This window comes from Eptatretus burgeri, chromosome 17 (assembly GCF_056783735.1).
Source record: "Eptatretus burgeri isolate ZD-2024b chromosome 17, Ebu_testis_v1, whole genome shotgun sequence".
NCBI lineage: Eukaryota > Metazoa > Chordata > Myxini > Myxiniformes > Myxinidae > Eptatretus > Eptatretus burgeri.
The window spans coordinates 23007889-23031231 of NC_140977.1; the positions used below are offsets into that span (position 1 = coordinate 23007889).

Sequence of the window (23343 nt, forward strand, 5' to 3'; positions counted from 1 at the left end):
CTCTGGGTTGTGAAACAAAAAGTCAAAAAATAGGAATGACATAATAAAAATTGATATGATGTCATAGTGATGTATCATACTGTATGTGCGGTAATTCATCTCTGCTAATGCCCTGTTCGATGCCCGCAAACAGAATTCAAAAAGCTTGCCTAGTTTGAGATAATTTTTTCAGCGATTTCCATTCGCGGAGATATTTTGACCTCAACCTTTTTTTTCTTGGAGGAATTTTCAAAATCCGAGATGGTTACTGTCTGCGCAGGGGATTTTTACATTTATATGCCAAGTTTCAGGAAGTTTTGATGAAAACTGTAGGCTGTGAAACAAAAAAGTCCACAAGAACAACAACGTGAGTAAGACTTAGAGATCCTCCACGAGGATCTAAAAAGTCCACAAGAACAACAACATGAGTAAGACTTAGAGATCCTCCACGAGGATCTAAAAATGTAGGATCACTTGACGATATTTTTTTCAATGTTATTGAGCAGGTAATATCGAGATATTTCCCAGCTCTGGCCTGAGCTCACGTGTAAGTAAATCTTCATCCATTTTATGCCTCCACTGCTGAAGGTGCTGGAGGCATTATGTTTTCCGGTTGTCCGTCCATCCTTCTGTCCATCCTTGAATGATAATTTTGTTACTGTGATAACTTGTGAACCACTGAAGGGATATTTACCAAATAAATTTAGTGTAAAGTTGTATTATGATACACAGATTAATTGATTAGATTTTGGGGAAAAGGTCAAAGGTCATCTCACCTTTGAAAGTCGCATATTTTCGTCACCATGATAACTTGTGCATCACAAATGGGATTTTCACTAAACTTGGTGCAAGGATTTACGATGACGCAAAGGTGAACCGATAAGATTGTGGGCTCAAAGGTCTTGTGACCTTTACCTGAATGTAACACTTATTGACGTTGCCACGATAATTTGTGAACCACTGAAGGGATTTTTACCAAACTTTGCTTAACTGGACTGCAAAAGGAAGATCAACTGATTAAATTTTACGTTGGCTTGGGAAAAGGTTAAAGGTCATGTGCCCTCTGAAAATAATTTTGCAGATCATAACTCGAGTTGGAAGCATTTGCTGTTCTCTCTTCTTCTGATGTGTCTCTGTCCCTCTGTCTTTAAAAAAAAATTTTGTCAAATGATTCTTCACCATTGAGAGGTGGGTGCAAAAACAATATATAGCATATTTCAAAAAGTTGTGGACGGATTATGACAAAACTTGGAGGATGAGTTTGATAGTTGACAAGAACAAGTCGATTAGATTTTGGTTCAGGTCCGGATCCGGCCTATCAATGGGATAGAAAATGTAAAATGTTCAGCCTGGCGGAGGTATGCACTCTACAGAGTGTCATTGTAGTTTTTCATGTGACCTTTAATTGAAATCAAACGTAACAGTGGGTTGACATCTGACATGGGTGAAGGCATATCCATTGACACATTCACGTCAAATTTTACTTTCTTGTTTTTTCTTTTCTTCTATATCTCCACTGGTATGCCTTGGGGAAAAAAACAAACTTTTTTGTTTGTTTTGGCTGGAGGGGGGAGGAGGGAGATGGTGGATTAGGGGATGTATATACGAGGGTGAGTCGAAATGTATCCACAATAATTTATTAAATACTGTTTTGTTGACTGCATTGTACTTGCAGGTACAAGCCCAAACTGTCTGCGCCATTGTGAAGCAGTTTCAACCTTGAGCAGTCAGTTGTTGTGTCGTCAGGGAGCTAACATGACCACTCCGATGTTCATTTGCAACAACGAAGAGCAGCGTGCAGTGATATGATTTTTTGGGGGGCTGAAGGTGTACCAGGGGCAGAAATCCATTGCAGACTTTCAGCACAATGTGGGAACAGTTCTTTACCACAGCAAAGTGTGTATGATGGGATTACCATGTTCAAAAATGGTCGCACAAATGTCACTGATGATGAACGATCTGGATGCCCATCCACGTCCACAACAGCAGAAAACATTGAACGAGTCCGCACCATGATTCTGGATAACAGACAGTCGACTATTGACGAAGTGGCACAACATCTGTACATCAGTCATGGTTCTGCACATAAAATTATCAACAACCAACTTGGCTTTCATAAAGTTTCTGCAAGATGGGTTCTAAAACAACTCACAGAAGAGCACAAGTGTAATTGTGTGACAATCTGCCAAAGCCTTTTGAACCGCTTTCATCATGAAGGGAATGCTATTTTAAGACGTATTGTCACTGGAGACGAGAAGTGGATCCACCATTATGAGGATCCACCGAGAGCAAACACCAGAGTAAGGAGTGGAAACATCCAACATTACCAATCAAAAAGAAGTTCAAAAGTCAACCATCGGCTGGAAAAGTTATGTTCACACTTTTCTGGGACTCACAAGACCCAGTTTTGGAACATTATCAAGAGGGGAGCACAACAGTAAACAGTCTACATTATTGTGAAATGCTCCAGGACCAGTTAAAACCAGTTATTCGATGGAAACACTGAGGGCGACTGTCAAACAGTGTTGCATTGTTGCATGACAATGCTTGTCCACACACTGCCGCCATAACATGGAAACCCCCCGGCAATTGAACTTCGAGGTGCTGGAGCATTCTCCGTACAGTCCTGACCTGGCTCCTTTGGACTTTCACCTGTTTGGTCCACTCAAAGATGCTTTAAGAGGCCGCCACTTTGCCAGTGACCAACAAGTGAAAGAAGCGGTGCATGTGTGGCTCGTAACTCAGCCAAAAACTTTTTTTTCCTGAGGGCATGCAGAAGCTTGTGAACCGATGGACGAAGTGTGTTGAAAAGGAGGGTGATGACGTGGAAAAATGATGCTCTTGTACATGCTCAATTGTAGTTACATTATTTAAATAAAAATATATTGCAGATACTTTTTGACTCACTCTCGTAGATATGGTTGGTAAGCAGGCAGCCACAAGTGAAGCAAATAGGGATTTAGGTTTTATCCGGAGGGGGATCAATTATAAATCAAAGGAGGTGGTTTTAACATTGTACAGGAATTTCGTGATGCCACATCAAGAATATTGTGTGTGGTTTTGGTCAACTCAACTTAGGAAGGTCAAAGCTGCCACAGAGAAGGTTCAGCACAGGGATACTAGATTGATTCCGGGCCTAGCTAGACACAGCTACGAGGAGCGTCTGTGGCTAAAGGAGACGGGGGGGGGGGGGGGCTTTATGCACTAGAAAGGAGGCGGTTACGAGGAGATATGATATAAATGTTTAAGATAATGAAGGATATAGACAAAATAAGTGCAGAATAATTATTCAGCAGAGCAGACAGTGATCGGACAAGGGGCCATACCCTGATAGTGAAGAAAATGAGAATTAAGATGGAAGTAAGGTAGCAGTCTTTTACTCAGAGTAATTAATGCATAGAATGGTTTCCCGGGAAAGGTAGTGGCAGCAGAAACAGTAGATAAGTTCAAATTGGAATTAGATAGATACGTGAAAGTATTGGAGATGGAGGGGTATAGGGACGTTGGCATGACTTTCAGATAGCTTGAGCATTGATGGGTGATTGTGTGCATGTGTATGGAGTGTTGTTGGTGGGGGTCTCGTCAAGTGGTGTTATGTGGTTGATGTGTTTTTGTTGTTGTTTCCCAAGACTGTCGACACCAATACCCCCTCCCCTGAAAAGAAAAGAAAAAAAAATGCAAAAACTCCAAAAAAAACGCCATAAAAAACTTGAATTTTTCTTATATTGATCTGGTGTTGATAAATTGGTTTGGTGTTGATGTGGCGCAGGCATGATGGGCTGAATGGCCTCCACCTGCGTCTAATTTCCTTGTGTGTATCCATTACCCCACCGAGTCGTAAAATCATTGCGCCACCAGTTCTACAAACTTGATATGATGAGTATCAACTTATTAGAACTCTTTGAATGCCCCCCTCCTAACTCACTGCTGTGACAGCCACCTGAAATTCAGTTTTGATTATGGGTGGGTCACCTATTATGCCACAGAGAAATTATGATTGGCCTCCTCGTGTGTTTAAAGGAGGGTCATTTATTATATTCCTCAACATTCTGACTAAGTACTTGCTGGAACTGGTTCAGTTATTTTGTGACTCCCATTATACAAGCAGCAAAATTGAAAATGAGGGTCGTACAAACTTGACCGTGACTCTATTTTCTGAAGACTTTCAGATGCACAGTATGGTGGGGGAGTGACTGTCAAGGAGGTCTTTGTTAAAGAGCAGCTTGAGGGGGCAGGATTTTTTTAAACAAATGGGGCTTTTATGAAAGCTCTCTACTGACTCTGTACATGTCCTAAATAATTCCAACTGAAGGTGTGCAAAAGCTTCCACTCCAATTGGAGAAGTGCAAGTCCAAAGCAGGAGGCTACCTTGACAGACAGTGTCTCGGGTTTGTCACATGCCTGCGAGCTGTATAGTGAAGAGGAAGAGAATAATCCAAGATCCAGGTCATATTTGAAGCACCTTCATTATTTGGTGTTATTTGTGCTTTGTTCTGGGGTCATTGTAAGAATGCTGCCAACGATTTTGCAAGTCAATTGTTTTTGTTTAACTTTTTGGCCTTTCATTTCATTTTTTACATTTTTTTTAATCAATATCATGCACCTTTCCATTTGAATCATTTTTTTTTTTTCATTCCCTGACATTGCTTCTCCCATTTCCCTCTTGCAGAGGAGGCCAAAGAAAATTGAAGGCGAAAATATATACATGAGGCATAGCAGGCTAATGTTAGAGGTTTGTATAATTTCTCTTGTTTGTAAACAGCAGACACTGGACGTCCTGGGTTGTTGAATATTTGGTTCGTTCAGGTTAGATCAAGCATCATGAGGGTTGCCCACATCATTTGCATCCATTGTCATATCCATCAGCATCATGTCCTACCCCCTACCCCCACCCATCACAAGCTGCCTATATACTTTGTTTTATAATCGCATTATTTGCCGTTCATGTGGTTTCTGTTGCACACAGCTGGGAAATGATTGGAAATCATTTAAACATTTTGACTGCACGTATGTGCTTGGATATTTGATTGTTGTTGCGGAACATCGGATGTTTGCAGAACCAGCCAGGTCACCGCCAAGACACTGATGGCCTCATTGCTTTGAATGCCTCTGTGAGGTTCTTTTGCCTTGCGCCAAGGTGTTGTTATTTTTTTTTTCTTGGTGCCCTGCAGAATGTGGACAAACCCCAGGATGATCTGTTGAAGCGTCAGGCAAATATGAACGAGATGAAACGCTCCTTCATGGAAGCAGGAACAGGGCCTGGAACCACCGAGTGGGAACGTCGCATCTCTACGCATTCTCCCAGCCGACAACTAGTGCACTACACTGAGGTGTTCATGAATCCATAATCGTTGTCGGCTTGAGAGGCAGTGGGTTAACCTCCATCTTGCATGTCTGATTTTTGGTTACTGTCCTCTCCCATGATCACCTTTTTCTGCCTTTTCTTTGGTTTCATTGTGATAGTGTTACTTTGTAATTTGTTCAGATTCCCTGTCACTAATTTTGCTGCTCAACACTTCACAACATGCCTTTTTTGACGTCTCTCTCTTCCATATTGGTTCCCATCCACAAATTACCTTTTCTCTTTTCATGCATTCCATTTAATAATTGAAACGATCTCGTTGTTGTTGTTTGCCGAGCTGGTTCCCAAAGGAATGGGAGAGGATATTATTGTGATCTGACTGTCTATGTCTGTGAGCCCACATGCACATCAACTTTAATATAGCTCGCTGGTGTGTGAAATGGGTCTCAAAGAAAAATACCTCGGCAAGACTGCATTGTTAAATGCTGTCTTGTGCTTGTTCTTCTTTTACTTGTTCTTTCCACTCTCAACACCCTCCAATCTGTCATCGCTTCCACATGCCCTCTGCACTTCCTTTGGGCTCCCAGGATGAGGAGTGGATGGGGATTGATGTGGCAACATCTCCTCTTCCTCTCTGCCTCACCCCTCTTGCTGTGGCTGCACAAAGACCACCTGATTTCTCATCTTTCTTCAGCCCTTCTCAGGTTTTCCTCTTTATATTATTCTTCATTACTTCCACCATCGAAGGTGAAGGAGGTTGTGTTTTCACCCCTTTCTGTCTGTCTGTCAGTGTGCAGGATATCTCAAAAAGTTGTGGACGGATCTGGATGAAATTTGGACAGGTTGGGTGTTAGACAAGGACAAACTGATTCGATTTTGGTGAAGATCCGGATACTAGAATTTTTAAAGCGATTCTTCACCATCGAGAGATCGGACCAAAAACGATATATAGTATGTTATCTCAGAGTTGGGGACAGATTCGGACGAAACTTGGAGGACATGTTGGGTGTTTAACTAGGAAGAATTGGTTCAATTTTGGTGAATATCCAGATCTGGATACGAGAATCCTTTAATTTTTAGTGATTCTTCACCATTGAGAGATAGGGCCAAAAACGATATAGAGCATGATATTTCAAAAATGTATTGGGCCCAATATGTTCTCGTGAATTGGGCATTGCGTGGTGTAGGTATGCGCTCGACCGAGTGCCCTTCTCGTTTCAATCTATCACTATATGTGCCATCTTTTCATCACTTTTCTTATCTTTCCACCCCCCTCTGCCCTGAAATGTCTAATATTTTCCTGTTTTTGTTTTCAACCAACTGTTTTGGCTTTTAAGGTGTGTTGTGGATCTGCCAGTCTCCCTTGTCATTACATTATAGTGAAGATTAATGCATTGTACTGTCAATATGATAAGTAACTGCTCTGATTATATAACAGCTTTCAAAAGCCCATCATGAAGTGACTGCCTCTTTAGCTTTGGCTGTCTTTATTTCCTTCACCCAACAAAATTTGGCCAAATTTTTATGATTCTGCTTTCAGATTAATGCTGAGTTTTTTTTCCACAACCTGGAAGTATTTTTGGCTTGAAACACTCAACCTACACTGGTGTATGAAGGAGGACTAAATGTGAAAACTTCAGGTAGTGGACAAAAAAAAAGGAAACGCCAATAAAATAGTCACTTAATAGGGCGTTGGGCCACCTTGTGTGGCCATTATGGCCTGTATTCACCATGGCATAGAGTCCACCAGCATCTGGAATTCTGCAGGAGGGATGCGACACCATTCTTCCGCAAGAAAGTCAATCAACTCACCTGTTTGATCAAGGTGGAAAATGCTGTTTCAGGAGTCATTCCAGAATATCACATAAATGCTCGATTGGGTTCAGATCAGGTGACTGAGAAGGCCATGACATATGGATAAACATCAGTGTCATGCTCATCAAACCATTAGGTGACCATACATGCTCTATGGATGGGGGTATTGCCATCCTGGAAGAAACCCCTCCTGGCAGTAAAGAAATGCTACAAAATGCGGTGAAGATGATCACTCAGTACCATTAAGTAGAGATTGCTATTGACCTTGCATTCTAAGGGAATGACTGCACCCAAAGCATGCCAGGAAAATGTGCCCCACAACATTACAGAACTACCAGAACCCTTCATTGTTGGAACCAAGCACTCAGGTTTGAAGAATTATTTAGGTTGGCACCACCGTACACTCATCCGTTGGTCGAGAACATGGTGAAGGATGATTAATCTGATCATATCACATTTCTCCACTGCTCGGTAGTCCATTGCCTGTGCTCTTTTCAATACTGGACTCGCTAACATTCATTGTCAGGTGTGATGAGCGGTTTGTGCACTGCAACCCCTTTATGGTATCCTGCTCTGTCGAGTTCTTGGCAGATTGTTTTTGATGAAACTGGCTACTCACCTGTTTTGCCTTTCATTTCAAATTAATGCATGGATACCACAATCCTCGAGTATGCACTTCCCCCCACTGTTGTCCTTTGCTGATGATGTTTTTCCCCTCAGAGTTCCACGCGGACATCACCTAAACACCTTTGCTCGTGACACATCAGCAAGTTGAGCTGTCTGTCACTGAAGCTCCTGCCAAATGTGCTCCAACATTCATCCCTCTTTCGCAGTCACTGTGGTCTCCCCTTGCAACCATGCTGGCTATAATTATCGGCAACCAGCCTGTGCAGCATTTTTATATATGACCCTCGGCATGCTGGGATGTTATTTGCTTAATTAACACGTGGGCCACACCTGTGTGGAAGCCGTTGCTTTAAATATACTTGGTGTCCCTCATTTACCCAGGTGTTTTTATTGCTTGTCCACTACCTGTATGTCTTCATATTAATAAATAATTTTCAACAATGATGCATGTTTCTAGTTCCCAGCTGACCCAAATGATCGTTTAGCCTCTTTCTTAAAGGGCTTATTTGTAACAAACAAACAAACAAACAAAAAAGGCAAACAAAGTTTTTGTCCCGATTTTTTTTTTTTTTTTTTTTTTTTTGGGGGGGGGGTCACAAAACCCAAATCATTTTGCAACCTGTTTAACTGCCATCCCCCGCCCCCCTCCCCCACTACTGCCTCCTCACAGCATAACATAAACCATGAAGTGTGGATTAGTACAACACGTAGACAGGCTAGACCAGTCTGGGTCAGCAGATTACCGGGTACCTCTTCCCTGAACTTCATTAGTGAGCTTTGCCTTTCCAACAATCAACAGTATACATTAGTTTTTAGATTAACTCATTTTCTACAAGCTGAGACTCTAAATCCTTGAGACTGTTGCCTTTAGCTGGATTTGAAAACCATCACCACCTCTGGATATCATTCTACAGGGTGGCCTGAAAGTCACTTTACCCCTCCCCAGTAAAGCATTCGTTCTTAAAGTTTTAATACTCAGGTTTTATTGTGCATTACCTTACTTAAAGTCATTAATCAGTCATTGCATCTGTGTGTACTGAATAATTCTCCTTGCACTACTGAATTCAACGCCAAGTTCTCTTGGACATCTTGGGAGGGGAGGGAGGTGTGAGAAACTTATCATGGGTAAAGCGACTTTCAGCCCATGCTGTAGTATCCGCACCACTTATCGGCTCAACTGTCTGCCATTGTAATGCAGTTACCTTTTTGGATATACAGTATTCCAAATATGACCGTTGATGCTGAGGCCATTTTTGTTTTTTGCCAATTGGTCACTCTTTGTATCCCTCACAATGACGTTCAGAAGCTGAATATTGTTTCGATGCAAGACAATTTTATGGCCACAATATAGTTTGAAATGCTTTGGAAGCACATGTACTATTTTCCATTGCTTCAACTCATTACCTCTTATAACTTGAATAATATATTTTTATTGGATGTATTGCTTTCCTTTTATTCCGAATTGTTAATGCCTTGATCTATTCATTTTAGGTTCAATCAGAACAATCACCCGAGAAGTGTGTGGGTCAAGCGCAAGAGAAGCCTGTAGCGATTGTTGTCGAGCAGGCAGAGCAGGAAAGTCAGAAAGCTGGGGAGGAAAATGAACAAGTATCATGCTCTCCTTCTCACTCATTGCTGCCCTCACCTTCACTTTCCCCTTCATACTTGAAAAGTGGAGTGGATGATGCCTGGGGCGAACAAGGTGCGGAGACTGAGTCGTTTGCAACCGCTGTCGCCAATTCCGAGGTGCAGGTCTTTGTTGAAAAGCCTAAGGAGGAATTAGACACTTGGAGCTCTGAAACAGCACAGGAATTTGAAGAGAAAATAGAGAAGCTGAAGGAACCAAAACCAATAGTTGTCGTTCCAGTTGTATTAGTGGCTCCACCTAGTGAAGAGGGGAGAGAGTTTGATGAACTAGAAGACGACGTATCGGGCATGTTGGGTGAACAGAGAGATGCTGAGGGAAGAGGGTGGGAAGAGGGTCAGGGACCTTGTGAAGAAGGGGACCAACCCAAAACCAATGGAGACATTTCGGAGTCGGAAAACAGCGAGTCAGAAGATGAGTGTGGCTTTGAGGTAAAATTACTTTTTTCCATCTTTTTTTTCTTTTTTGTATTGTTTTAACAAACTTTACTCACAATCTATTGTAGAATCTACCTCCATCTATTGTATAATCAAACTAATCATTCTTCTACACACCATTTCTCTTCCACCTACCTCCCTTGACTAGCCCCCGCTCATCCCGACGGAAAGTGTGAGCTTCAGCGAACTTTCGCAACGTGAAAAGTTTGGGATTCCAACGACGGATGTTCCCATCGTGCAAACTCAAACAAAGACCCTTTCCTTTGAGGTGTCATCATTACACGAGTTTTTGTAGTTTGGAATGTGAAATGCTGATTAACTTCGTGGCCTGCTATTTCTATGCATGTAATTGTCTGTTCGGACTTCTTGGCGATAACCATGTTATTGTGTTTGGAATGTAGGGCATGAGAGGGGAAACGTGGATGAGAAATCGAGTTACTGCTGCTTCAGATGTTGGTCCGACTAGCACAACCAGCACGACCCATGTCACACGGGTATGTGAGCCAATGTCATGTACTTGCTGTCGTAACGGTGCACGATCTCTCTCAACTATGTATGTAGCTCAGCTTTGAGTGATTGGTCTTGTTTATTTTGACTTGATGCTTATCAATGTTTTGCTCCTTTTTTTTTCTTCTTCTTTTTAAAAAAAATATGAAGTCAATGTTTTTGGAAGAGCTCAAATACAGAACAACAGAATTAGAGCGGCACTTGATAGAGTGCATACCTCTGCCAAGCTGAACAGTTTACAATTTGCATCTTCCTGACAGGCCGGATCTGCATCCGGACCTCGACCAAAATCTAATTGGCTTCTTCTTGTCACCCACCCAACGAATCCGCCAAGTTTTTATTTTTATAAACTCAAATACGCGAGACACTCGAATGCTATAATATTATTGTTTTTGCCCTTTCTCGCAATGGTGAAGAATCGCTTTAAAAATTCTTATGTCTGGATCGGGATCTTCACCAAAATGGAATTGAATCGTCCTTGTCACACACCCAACCTGTCCACCAAGTTTTGTCTGAATCCGTCCATATTGTTTTGAGATATCCTGCTCACAGACAGACAAACAAACAGGGGTGAATAGATAACCTCTGTCACCTTCGGTGGTGAAGATAACAACGATAATTTAGTGGAAAGTGGCAAATACACCAAAAATAGGGTGGATGGACCTTGGAGGAAGAATGGGTATGGGGTGGATGAGGTCAAGGGGAGAAGGAAGAGGACACTTTGGATGAACAAGCTGGACATAAGCTCAAACACGGCAAGAGGAGAAATGGAAAATCAGGAATGAAAAAGAAATAATAAAAATGAAAGATGGTTAGGGAGAGGGGAGAGAAAAAAAAATTGTATCCTTGAGAGTAGGGGTATGCTTGGGAAATGTTAATATCAATAGAAAATATCAAGGGGGGGGGGTGAGCTGAGGTGGTGGTGATCAGCCATCTTGAAGCCCTGGGCAAAATAATTAGATTGACAGACTGAGGAAGTTGGTTGCACAGGTGAGAATAATAATATAAAACTAGAACTGCCACTTTATAACTGCTGGCAGTGATGACCGGGTACCCAGTCCGTCCGCCTTTGATACAATATGGGACTTAAATCATAGTCGCAATTTTCGCATTGAAAGGATAAGCGGTGCCAGAGAAAACATTATTTAATGGTGATACAAACACAGGCATGCTTCGAGAGGGCGCGGAACATGCGAGTTACGAACCGGGCAGCACAAAGCGTTCAATTTCGTTATTACTGGCTTCCAGATTCAAATAATTAAATAATTCTGGCTGCCAAACCGTGTGACCGATCAGGTTGAAATTTTAAACTTCTTTCACATGTCGGCTAAATTACAAATGTGAAGTTTCGTATATATAGAAACAGCGGTTCCAGAGTAAACATTAATTAATATTTATCTTTCAATCCAAGATGGTGGCCAAACCATGTGACATGTGATGTCATAATTTTCACCACGTGTGGAAACACGATGGGAGATGATAACTGCAAATTTTTACTTCGCTATATTAAGCAGTTCCAGAGAAAACATTATTTAATATTTTTCTTAAAACCAACATGGCTGCCAAACCCTGGGCCCGATCCCGTTGAAATTTCAAACCCTCATTCCGCATGAGTGGTGCACCATAAAGTTGATGTTTCACATTTATTGATGTAGTAGTTCCAGAGTAAACATTAATTAATATTTTTCCTTCAATCCACTATGGCTGCCAAACGTTGCATCGTACCTCAAAAAGGGGTGAGAACTTTTTATTCACCTTGGAGAGGCGGTCATAGTGGTGGAGTTTCGCCTGGATCTGTTCAGTCGTTTCAGAGAAAAAGACGTTTAAAGATATTGTTTTTCAATCCAAGATGGCTGACGAACCATGTGACTTATGACATCACAAATTTAGATTCTGCTTCCAACTGGGTAGTGGAACATGCTTGTGAAGTTTCGTGTTAATCGGTAAAGGTGCGTTTTTCTATCCAAGATGGCCGCCAAACCATGTGATGTCTGATGTCATAATTTTTACCACGCGTGCACACACGATGGTAGATGATAATTGCAAATTTTCGATTCGTTAGGTTAAGCGGTTCCAGAGAAAACATTATTTAATATTTTTCTTAAATCCAACATGGCGGCCAAACCGTGTGACTTATCAATTCGAAATTAACAAACTTATATCGCCTTCCTGTCCCGAAAATATTTCTGAAATCTCCCCTTCATCAGACCAGCGCTTCTGGAGAAGAAGATGTTTGAAGGTTTTATGGTTTTTTTCAAGATGGCCGCCAAACCATGTGACCGATCAAGAAGAAATTAACAAACTTGAGAAAGGACGTCGTGGGGAATATATGTGTGAAGTTTCGTCTTAATCTGTCTTGCCCTTCTGGAGAAGAAGATTTTTAAAATTTATTCATTTTCAATCCAAGATGGCTGCCGAACCTTGTGACCTATGATATCATAAATTTAAATTCTGCTTTCCATCGTCGACCCAAACAAGTCTGTGAAGTTTCGTGTAAATCGGATAAGGTCTATTTTTCGATCCAATATGGCCGCCAAACCATGTGACTTCTGAGGTAAAAATTTTTTTACCGTGTATGCAGACTTGAGGGAGGAAGGCACTTGCAAATTTTCGCTTCGATGGCTTATGAAATTCCAGAGAAAACATTATTTAATATTTTTCTTACATCCAACATGGCGGCCAAACCATGTGACCTATCACTTCGAAATTAACAAACTTGCATCGCATACATGTCACGAATATAGTTCTGAAATCTCGCCTTCATTGGACCTGCGGTTCTGGAGAAGAAGATGTTTGAAGGTTTGAAGGTTTTTTCAAGATGGCCGCCAAAGCATGTGACCTATCAACAAGAAATTAACAAACTTGAAAGAGGACCTAAAGGGGAATATATCTGTAAAGTTTCGCCTCAATCTGTCTGGCCCTTCTGGAGAAGAAGATTTTTTAAAGAAAAACACTAAAAAACAAGATGGCGGCCGAATTACGTCATCGATGACGTCAAGAAAAACATTTTCGTCGGTGACTTGAGGAGTAGATGACGCTCAAAATTTTTCAGATTTTTCCCATACGGCGTTCTACTTGACGAATTTTCACCGGTATATCACTTCACCTCTGACGTCACGAAAAATCACTTGTGTTCCCCATAGGAAGCTTAGTAAAATGTATCAAACGAAAAAATTTTCTATTGCACGGTTTCCGAGATACAGATGTCCAAAGTTTATCGTTTTTTTCAAGATGGCGCCCGCACCACGTGACCAATGACGTCATAATTATAACTTCATTGTGCTATCAAAAAAGATACATCCTGTGGTGAAAATTTCGTGTCGATCGGACTTAGTGTTCCAGAGAAAATGATTTTTAAAGCGAAAAAGGGTGCAAAATGCCGGCAGAAAAAGAAAAAGAATAAATAATAAATAAACATAAGAAAAACAATAGGGTACCCTGTACTCACAGGGTACCCTAACAAGAAAATGAATAGTTTAGGTTTCGTTTCCCACTGATGGGCTGGATCTGGATCCGGACCAGAAGAAAAATCGAATCGGCTTGTTCTTGTCACCTCACTAATTAATCCACCTAGTTTTGTCATAACTCGTCCACAAGTTTTTGAGGTATCATGCCTTGCAGTACTGTCGGAACCCACTATTTGTGGGGGATATGTCCCTGAAAAATGCCACGAATGTTAGGGTCCGTGAATGGTGGAGCAATGTTTAAAAATAATTTTATTGCTTTTGTTTATTTTTAAGATGTGATTTGTTCAGTCATCACTCTTCCATGAGCCAAGACTGACACAGCAGGAGAAAGGGAAAACACCAACAGCAGGTTGGTGTTTCCCTGTTCATGCACAGACAGACAGACACGTGAAAACAATCCTGGACGGGTCACCACGCCAAGGCAGGATACTCAAATGACTCGCTTCCCAGAGCTGCTACTCATTTTTCCGACCTCGGAAGGATGACGTGTTCTCTTAACTGCGTGATGGGGCTTGAAATCAGGGCCTTAAAATCCGAACCGTAACCATGAAGTCAACACCAGGCTTCCAGGTGAGTAAAAGAGGAACAAATGAGTAGAGGTGACCAGCGAGCCTGGATTTTGATAGTTTCACCGAAAGTGGGTTACTAGCAGACTGTGTGTGCCCTACAGAAACATTGAGTGGGGGGACACAGGGGAGGGAGGGGGGTGGTGACAGCAAGGAAAGGGCATAGGATGCAAGACCAAAAAGTAGGAGGATACAAAGCTCCAGAAGACAGAGAGGCTACCAACCTATCTGCGATGCGAGAGTAGCAGGCCCATAGACTCTGTTTCATCATGGGAGAATCCCTTTTGAGGGCCTTGTTTTTCACAGCTTAAGGCCCGGTCACACCTTGACGTTTTAGCCAGCGATGGCAACGTATTAAAATGTATGTAAAACGCTGGCTTACGTTGAACTTTTGATGTTTTTTTTTTAAAGATTCGGACGTATTCATAGCGACTTGGTCTTATGTATAACTCATTGGTAACGGACACAGAACGTTTCGTTGTGTTATAGATAACTTGTACCAACGAATGCTGAACCTGTTGTCGGCCTACACAACCGATGCCCAACGATAGTCTAACTTAGGCATAGCGCGTTGCACGCATCGCCGACGATGTCGTGACGTAGCCTATTAAAAGGCTGACGCACAACGATTCGAATCATAACTGCCGTAGAAATGGAAGGGTCAAAATCGCGGTCACACCTTGGCGATCTTGCCAGCGTATGCCGACCTAAGAAAAATGTGTCTAAAACGTTGGGGCACGTCAAATACGGTATGAGTAAGTTTGGTATACGTGAGAAGAACGCTAAAGTACGCTATCATACGTCGTAGTAAGTAGAGTACGTCAAGAAATTTTAAACATGTTCAAAATTTTACGACGTACTTGGCGTATGACACACTTTCTGCATGCGATGGGGATAAGTTTTACACACGATATGTGGACGCTTACACACGTCCACAAAGGCTACTTATAAGCTACTCATAAGTCGAAACACGTCGCGGTAATGTCTTTTTTACGCGAAACTTATTTCTAACTTGTGTTTGACGTGCTTTGAACCAATTCTGTACGTAGTCCCAACACACATCGACGTATGTAGACGTATTCCAATGACGTCTTCCGGTTGACAAAAAAAAAAATGAACGTGTTTCTAGCTTACAACTGCCATATAAAGACGTGTTCCCAGCGGTTTTGGGAATTGGTATATAAAAATGCTGCTCATAAAAGGGGAACCCAACAGTGTTTTTGAGTCCTTTTTGAGTCGATGTCCATGTCAGCAGTAACAGTATCAGTATTAGTAGTAGTTTGTTCATGTTGGCAGTAGTAGGTGAGTGTGAGGGGGGGGGGGGTGTGGGTTATAATGGATCGTCCTTGCGTCCGTGTGTCCACGGGTAGGAGACATCTTTTCACCATTGTTCGAAGTTCTTCGCGGCTAATTTTTTATGGGGCTTTTTCAACAATGAGCAATAGCTTGTTTTTACGATTTAGGTCTATTCATAACGGGTTGGACAAATGCACAATGAACTAATAATGTGCATAGAGCGCTTTGATTACTTATAGATACGATATACCAACGAATAATTATCGTGAAGCCGGCGTTCACAAACTATGCCCAACGATAGCCTAACTTATCCATATCGTGCGGCAGTTTATCTTTGCCGGTGACGTAGGGTTTGCTATTCATAGGCTGCCACTCAACGATTTAAATGGCTGCATCTCCACTATTGAAAGTAGACACTTGCGCTCAACAATTGGATTTTTTTACACTCAACGACTTTTAAACGGTACCACTCAACTATTTTCATTGTTTACAATGAACGATTTAAATTGCTGTCACTCGCCTTTGTTTTTTGACGCTGGCGCTCGGAAATTTTAATCGTTTCTATTGAACGTGCTAAATCGCTCAAACTCCACTATTGAAAGTAGACGCTTGTGCTCAACAATTGGATTTTTTTTACACTCAACGACTTTTAAACGGTACCACTCAACTAGTTTCATTGTTTACAATGAACGATTTAAATTGCTGTCACTTGCCTTTGTTTTTTGACGCTGGGGTTTGGGAATTTGAAGCGTTTCTTCTGAACGTGTTAAAACGCTCAAACTCGACTATTTTAAATAGACGCTGCCGATGGACAATTGGAATCATAGCCAAGCTAGACATCGAAGTGTGAACATCCTCGTCATGCCGAAGAAAAGTTTGAAGAATGCTGCAAATAAGTGTCCTGGCCGTGGCCGTGGACGCTGACGCAAGGACGTGGACGCTGACGCTGACTGAGTAACTTAAAAGTAACGTCTGTCGATGTGTGGCAACGATCGCGTAACGTGCCAACAACACGTTAATCATAGGTTAGAAATAAGTTTCGGGTACGCTAAACATTACCTCGGCGTGTCTCAACTTATGATTAACTTACAAGTAGCATGTGTTGACGTCTGTCAACGATCGCAGACCGTGCATACAACTTGTGGCCAGCGTAGCGGAACGTGTGAGTCATACGCCGGCATACGTCGTGAAATTTCAAGCATGAAAAAATTTGAGGACAACCAAAAAGTACAACGTTTAAAGCCAGCGTACAACGACGTATGGCAGTGTTTTTCAGCGTGCTCTCAATGTTATCAAAGCTTACCCATAACGTATTCAACGTGTGCCAGCGTTTTAGAAAAAAAATTAAAAAATCGGCATTCGTTGGCTAAAACGTCAAGGTGTGACCGGGCCTTTAGGGCCCTGTCACACCTTGACGTTTTAGCCAGCGTATGGCAAGGTCTCAAAATGCATGTAAAACGCTGGCGTATGCTGAACTATCGATGTTTTTAAAAGTTTTTTTGGGCGTATAATAATGTGTTGGACGTATGCATAACGTATTGGGAACATACACAGAACGTTTCAATCACATATGGATAACTTATACCAACGAATGTTGAGCATGTTGTCGGCGTTCACAACCTATGCCCAACGATAGTCTAACTTATGCATAGCACGCGGCAGCGTATTGCCGAAGATCACGTGGCGTAGGCTATTAATAGGCTGCAGCTCGACGATTCAAATCATAACCACACTAGACATCGAAGTGTGAAGCAGCTGTAACACCTTGACGTTTTAGCCAGCGTATGCTGACGTATGAAAAATTTGCCAAACCAAGCTGGCACACGTCGAATACATTATGGGTAAGTTTTGTATACGTTAATAGCACGCTGGCATACGTCGTAGTACGCTGGCATACGTCGAGAAATTTTCAGCATGTTGAAAATTGATGTACTCGGCGTATGACACACGTTCAGCATATGCTGGCCATAAGTTGTAGGCACGCTACGCGATCGTTGACACACGTCGACACACGTTACTCACAAGTCGAAACACGTCAAGGTAATGGTTAGCGTCAGTGTTCCAGACTCCCTGGTTTTTATATTTTTTCTTTTTCTTTGGTATGACGGTGATGTTGACACTTCGATTTCTGGTGCGGTTATGATTTAAATCGTTGAGCGGCAGCCTATTAATTATATTATATTATAACCGCACTAGAAATCGAAGTGTTAACATCACCGTCATACCGAAGAAAAAAAAAACAAAAAAAAAACAAGGAGTCTGGAACACTGACGCTAACCATTACATTGACGTGTTTCGACTTATAAGTAACTTACAAGTAACGTGTGTCAACGATCGCGTAACGTGCCTACAACTTATGGCCAGCATTATGCGGAACGTGTGAGTCGTACGCTGGCATACGTCGAAAAATTTCAAGCATGGAAAATTTGTTTAACGCCTCGGCGTACTACGACGTATGCCAGCATACTATTAAAAAAGCCAGCGTACTACGGCGTATGCCAGCGTGCTCTTAACGTATACAAACTTACCCATAACGTATTCGACGTGTGCCAGCGTTTTAGCCAAATTTTGCATACGTCAGGCATACGCTGGCTAAATCGTCAAGGTGTGACAGGGCCTTTAAGAAGTGCATCCTCTAGGGGAGAGCAGTACTCCATTGGACTGCTGTTTAAGTCGACCAGTGCTTTGTTATGTTTGATTAATTATGTTTTGTTTGTTTTTATGCTTATGATGGGTAAACCAGTGGGAATAAAATAATTGAGGTATGTGCCATGTTATTTGCCATGACAGACTGTGAAAGGTTCCATGTCCGAGACTCGCATTGAGAAGCGAATCGTCATCACCGCAGATTCAGATATGGATCATGAAGAGGTGGGTGGAAAAGGAAATCCAAATTTTTCTTCCTTTACTTTACCCCAAACATAACCTCCTTCACCTTCAGTGGTAGAAGTAACAACAAACTTTCACTTTTAATTACCCCACCCTCTGCATCCTAAGAGTAACTTATTCAAAGTGATTGGAAATGTGCAAAACATGTAGAGTGTGTTTTGTTGGTGGGGATGGAGGCCCACACACTTGATAGAGCATTGGGGCATTCACGACAAGTCGAAAACATTTCCGTGGCTAAGAATCTATGCTGGGCAGGTCGCCACTCCTGTCGTCTAATGGGAAAGTTCCACTGAGCATGCATTGGGAATTAAACTCACACCGGTAATGTCGATGCAATAAGCGAATGCAATTGTCCACTCCACCGCCAAGACACTCGCATGTAGCTGGTTACAAAAATATGATGTTGACGGAATAGAAAATTGACCACCACAATTTTATGACGTCAGTCGTGCGTGTCTGTGTGTCAGTGTCAGTCACACTACTCCTTTAACAGTTCTGGGCTGATTACATCCAGACTTGCTACATCAGATCAGCATGACCCCAATTAGTGATTAGGGGTGTTTTTTATCTCTGCCGGTGGTCTTAGAGAATTTGCATCCCCTCCCCTCCACAACTTCCCCATGTCAATGTGTATTGTGTGGTGACATTCCAGGTGGGAGAGGATATTACAAGTCCCCACCCTTTACAATACAGTATTTCTATCCCCACATTTCCAGTGCTGTGAGGTGTTTTGAATTGCGCAGTGAGAGGCATTTTGGACAGGTATTTTGAATAAGGATAACAACCCATTTGGCCGCTTCCATCGGGAGCGAGTGCTTCCAGTGCTAGGAAAGTAAGAACTTATTCAACTGGCACAGCCGAGTTTATGGATGCAGGAATTTTTTGCTTTCAATAATCGACCAACATTTACTCAATACACGTCCCCTCTCAATCAGTGTACATCTGTTCGATGCAGATGCATAAAGATTTTGGTTGCATTCTGTCCCCACTAAGGCCTAAGTCACATTTGCCACGGCGGCCGTGGGGTCTCCAAAATCTATGGCCATTAGCAATTATATGGCGGCCGCAGTATTTCCATGGTCACACAATGTAGCAGTCACATATGTTTTTATTTTTCGGGGAGCCGCACGGCGTATTTAGAAATTGTGGAGACCGAAAACGTGGGGTTGCCGTACGGTTTTTGATTTTGCATGGTGACCTTAAGGGGGCCCTGTGGCGGCCATAGAATTTTCAAGGCAGACGCAAGGTAGCCTCAAGGTGCCTGCAAGGCGACCGCAGGGGGGCCCCAAGGCGAACGTGCGGCCAGACGGACGGTAACGAATGGGTTAATTTTTTTATTTGTTTGTTTTTTTTAACCAGTTTTTTTTTTTTCGGCTTGTCGAATTGCTACGGCGAACGTAGAAATGAAAAAAGTTATAACTCCGCGTTATAATTCCACGGTGACCCCTACGGCCTGTAAAAGATAGCCAAACGGCGTAGGGCCACCCTGGGGCCACCGCAGAAACTCTGCGGCCGCCGCACGTTTGTCAATTCAGAGGGCGTATGGCCGCCGTATCCTCGCCATAGAGCAAATGTGACTTAGGCCTTAAGCAACCTATGTCCCTGATGAAATGGACATCCAATGTGTTGCACTGGGCGAAATGATGCATTTTGACGTTTAGTGACGTGATTTTATGTCCGTGTAGTTATGTATATGTGGAAGTTGATTTTCAATTCGTTTATAAATGCTCTCCAAGTTCTGACTTTTTGTTGTCATTATCTAATCGTCCTTTCCCTGTCATGAAAGGACACCTGCTTTGTGGGGACAGTTTTGCTTGGGCAAACTGGTGTCATTAAAAGACGGACTACTTTAAAGGGAAGAAAGGAAAGCCGCATGTGCGGGTAGTGGAGTTTGTGTGGGATGGGGGGGGGGGAGTGGCTGGAAGTGGTCACAATTCCACCAATTTAGTAAACAGTACTGTGCTTCATCAACTGGAAATCCCCATTCCCTATGGGAGCAGCCAGGGGATGGTGGTCATTAGTATTATTATTATTATTATTATTATTATTATTATTATTATTTCCCTTGCCGAAAGATTTAGAGAGGGTATTGCATTTGAGTCTTTGTTTGTTTGTCTGTCTGTTTGTCCACACAGAACTTTCATGTCTTTCTTCACAACCACTTGTTAGATTGAGACAATTTTCACCATAGGTGTGATTACTCATGTAGAATGATTCAGTCATAAATATGACGTCATAGGTCACGTGGTGTGGCAGCCATGTTGGAAAAACGGAAAAACTTTGGACCTCTGTATCTCTGAAACCGTACCAAGGAAAAAATTGAAACTTGGCACATAGCAAGTACTTCTCATTGGGAATGAGTGTAATTTTTTTTTACGACATCATAGGTGCCTTCGTTGTGACGTCATAACTGCAGATGTAGAACGCTATATCTGATGAGCATGAAAATTTTTGAGGGTCATCGGGATAAAATGGTGTACAGAAAATATTTTGATGACGTCATTGGTCACATGATTCGGCAGCCATATTGTTTTTAAAATCCACATTCAAAAATCTTCTCTGAAGTGGCTGATCAGATCAAGGTGAAACTTTGCAGGTATTACCACCTATCCATGAGGAACAAAAGGTTCACACACCTGACAACATAGGTCACATGGTTTGGCAGCCATATTGGATTAAAGAAAATATTAAATAATGTTTTCTCTGTAACCGCTTAATCAATCAACATGAAACTTCACAATTATTATCTAGTAGTGATGGGGAATACATGTTTTAAATTTTAACTTGATCGGACACATGGCCAGAATTCTTTGATTTTTTTTTTTTGATGTGGGTTCTTTTTTTATTTTAAAAATGTTTTTTTGAATAAGGCTCATTTGGCTGTGCCTCGATGGGCTTGAGAGTGGAGGAGCAGCAACTGAAATGTGAATCCTATCCAGGTTCCTCCTGATGACTGCATCTTTGCTTTTTGCTTATTCGGGTTCCTTTTGATTTCTCCAATGCAGGACTGTACCTATTTGGTCTTCCATTTGATTTGAATTGAATTTATTTTAATCCCAATCTAAATTCAATTAAATAATAATGAAAACCGTCATGGGTCAGGGTCAGGGTCAGGTGTCCGATCAAAGCGGGGTTGCATCAAAGCAGGACGTCTTGGTACCATCACTGCCAGCAGTTATAAAGTGGCAGTTCTCGTTATGTGTCTTATTAATTATGTAACACACCAGTACACAAACGCCACACAACTACACACAAAACAAGTCCTGACAAGGGTCTGCAATCTCTGTTTTACTTGGTACTTTTGTTATTGGAAGCGGCCTGGGAAAAATACCATGAACGTCGCTCAAGCTGCTATTTATACAATTTAACATGGTGTTTTCCAAGGTGGAAAAAGGCACGAAAACATGGAAATTTCTCCGGAGTTTTTGCAATCGAGCCTAAAGCAACATGGGCTTAGCAAGTGCAAAAATAAGACGAAGGTCTCTTACAAGTGGTCCAATGAAGGCCTCTGAAGCACCAGTCGCAATACCCTTTCCCACTACCACCGGGATTGCTGTGAGATGGGACACATTTATGTTGAGATTTTATGTTGACCCCACCTTTGTAACCCCTGGGGACTGGGACAAACTAAGTAACTTACAACTTTATTTTATGACTCTTCTTCTCCCTGAAATGTTTGTTTGAGATAGGATAAGTAAGGACTGAATGCATCAGCCACAGATGTGCAGACAGCCGGATACAGAATTGCATATTTTAGTATGATAGTAACAAAGGCTTTTGAATAACATTGTTCTTTCTATACTATACTTTTTAATGTCACCACATTTTCATTGTGATCGTTTTGCATCTTCTTTTGTTGTGTTGCAGGTTTTGGCAAGAGCTATTTGGGAGGCAAAGGAACAACATCCAGATATGTCTCTTGCCAGAGTGGTGGTCCACAAAGAAGAAGAAGATGAAGATTAATGTTATTCTTCATCCTGTCTTTTCTCGCACTTGCTATATTTCCCCTTAATTCCCCGTTATTCTCTTTGCTTGCCTTCAGGCCTCAGCTCTCCATTTTTCCCATAACCTTTTCTTTCACCCCTCACGTCATTCCTTGCAAAGTGACATAATATTTAGAATTTCATTAATGGACTGAAAATGTAAATGTGAACTGAACAAGGGAACAATATCGGCCGAGCTCGGGCAGGCTTACTTGGTCCAAAACCACTTTGCCAAAATGGCCAAAACCACTTTCTCGCCAAGGCTTGTTGTCCAAATCTCCTAAGTTTGAACAAGCATTGCAATGTTATGGATAATGGAAACACAAATGAGTTTGCACTTTTTAAATTTGATTATTTTCTTCAAGGTGAGGGGAGAAGTGTGGTTAATGGTGCACGTACAGTTTTTGGCCTAAAAACAAAACCACCTGAATTTCTTGCACAAGTTCACTTTGGGTCTCCATTCCGGTTCAAAGTTAAAATTCCTGATTAGGAAGGTCCTCTGACTTTGCACAATGAGACTGGTTGACCATGTAACCACATGCACCTCCCCAGCCTATGTTGCTGTTGTTGTTGTTTGCAAACCTCGGAACCGATGCTTTGGTTTCTCTTTCGGCCAGCCGTCCGCACGTCGGCCGTTTGTATCGTGTGGGTCAGTAATATAGCTAAACGCGTGCAGAACACTTGGAATACGACACGAGAACCGCGTTGTCATGCCAATGCACTCCTGTGGTCTTCTTGGCTGTGTGGGTTTTTTATGTGGTATTTTTCTATAATCTCTATTGCAATCACCCATACCATCATCTCACCCCTATATTGCTGTTATCGCCGTG

At 42.0% G+C, this 23343-nt stretch overlaps 1 protein-coding gene across 13 annotated transcripts in view; it reads left to right on the plus strand.

Moving 5' to 3' along the window:
- LOC147009546 (protein 4.1-like) overlaps window positions 1–23343 on the plus strand; it is a 124417-nt gene that overhangs the window by 100266 nt on the left and 808 nt on the right. For 9 of the 13 annotated variants that reach the window (XM_085861255.1, XM_085861252.1, XM_085861254.1 and 6 more), the window contains 8 exons: window positions 4649–4711; window positions 5151–5309; window positions 5869–5985; window positions 9215–9799; window positions 9954–10073; window positions 10207–10299; window positions 18432–18512; window positions 22398–23343. The exon at window positions 22398–23343 is cut by the window's right edge and continues 808 nt beyond it. In XM_085861255.1, the coding sequence (XP_085717381.1) occupies window positions 4649–4711; window positions 5151–5309; window positions 5869–5985; window positions 9215–9799; window positions 9954–10073; window positions 10207–10299; window positions 18432–18512; window positions 22398–22493 (1314 nt within the window). In that variant the 3' untranslated portion in view covers window positions 22494–23343. The remainder of the gene's footprint in view (window positions 1–4648; window positions 4712–5150; window positions 5310–5868; window positions 5986–9214; window positions 9800–9953; window positions 10074–10206; window positions 10300–18431; window positions 18513–22397) is intronic. The other 4 variants (XM_085861257.1, XM_085861256.1, XM_085861258.1 and 1 more) reach the window with 4 other exon arrangements.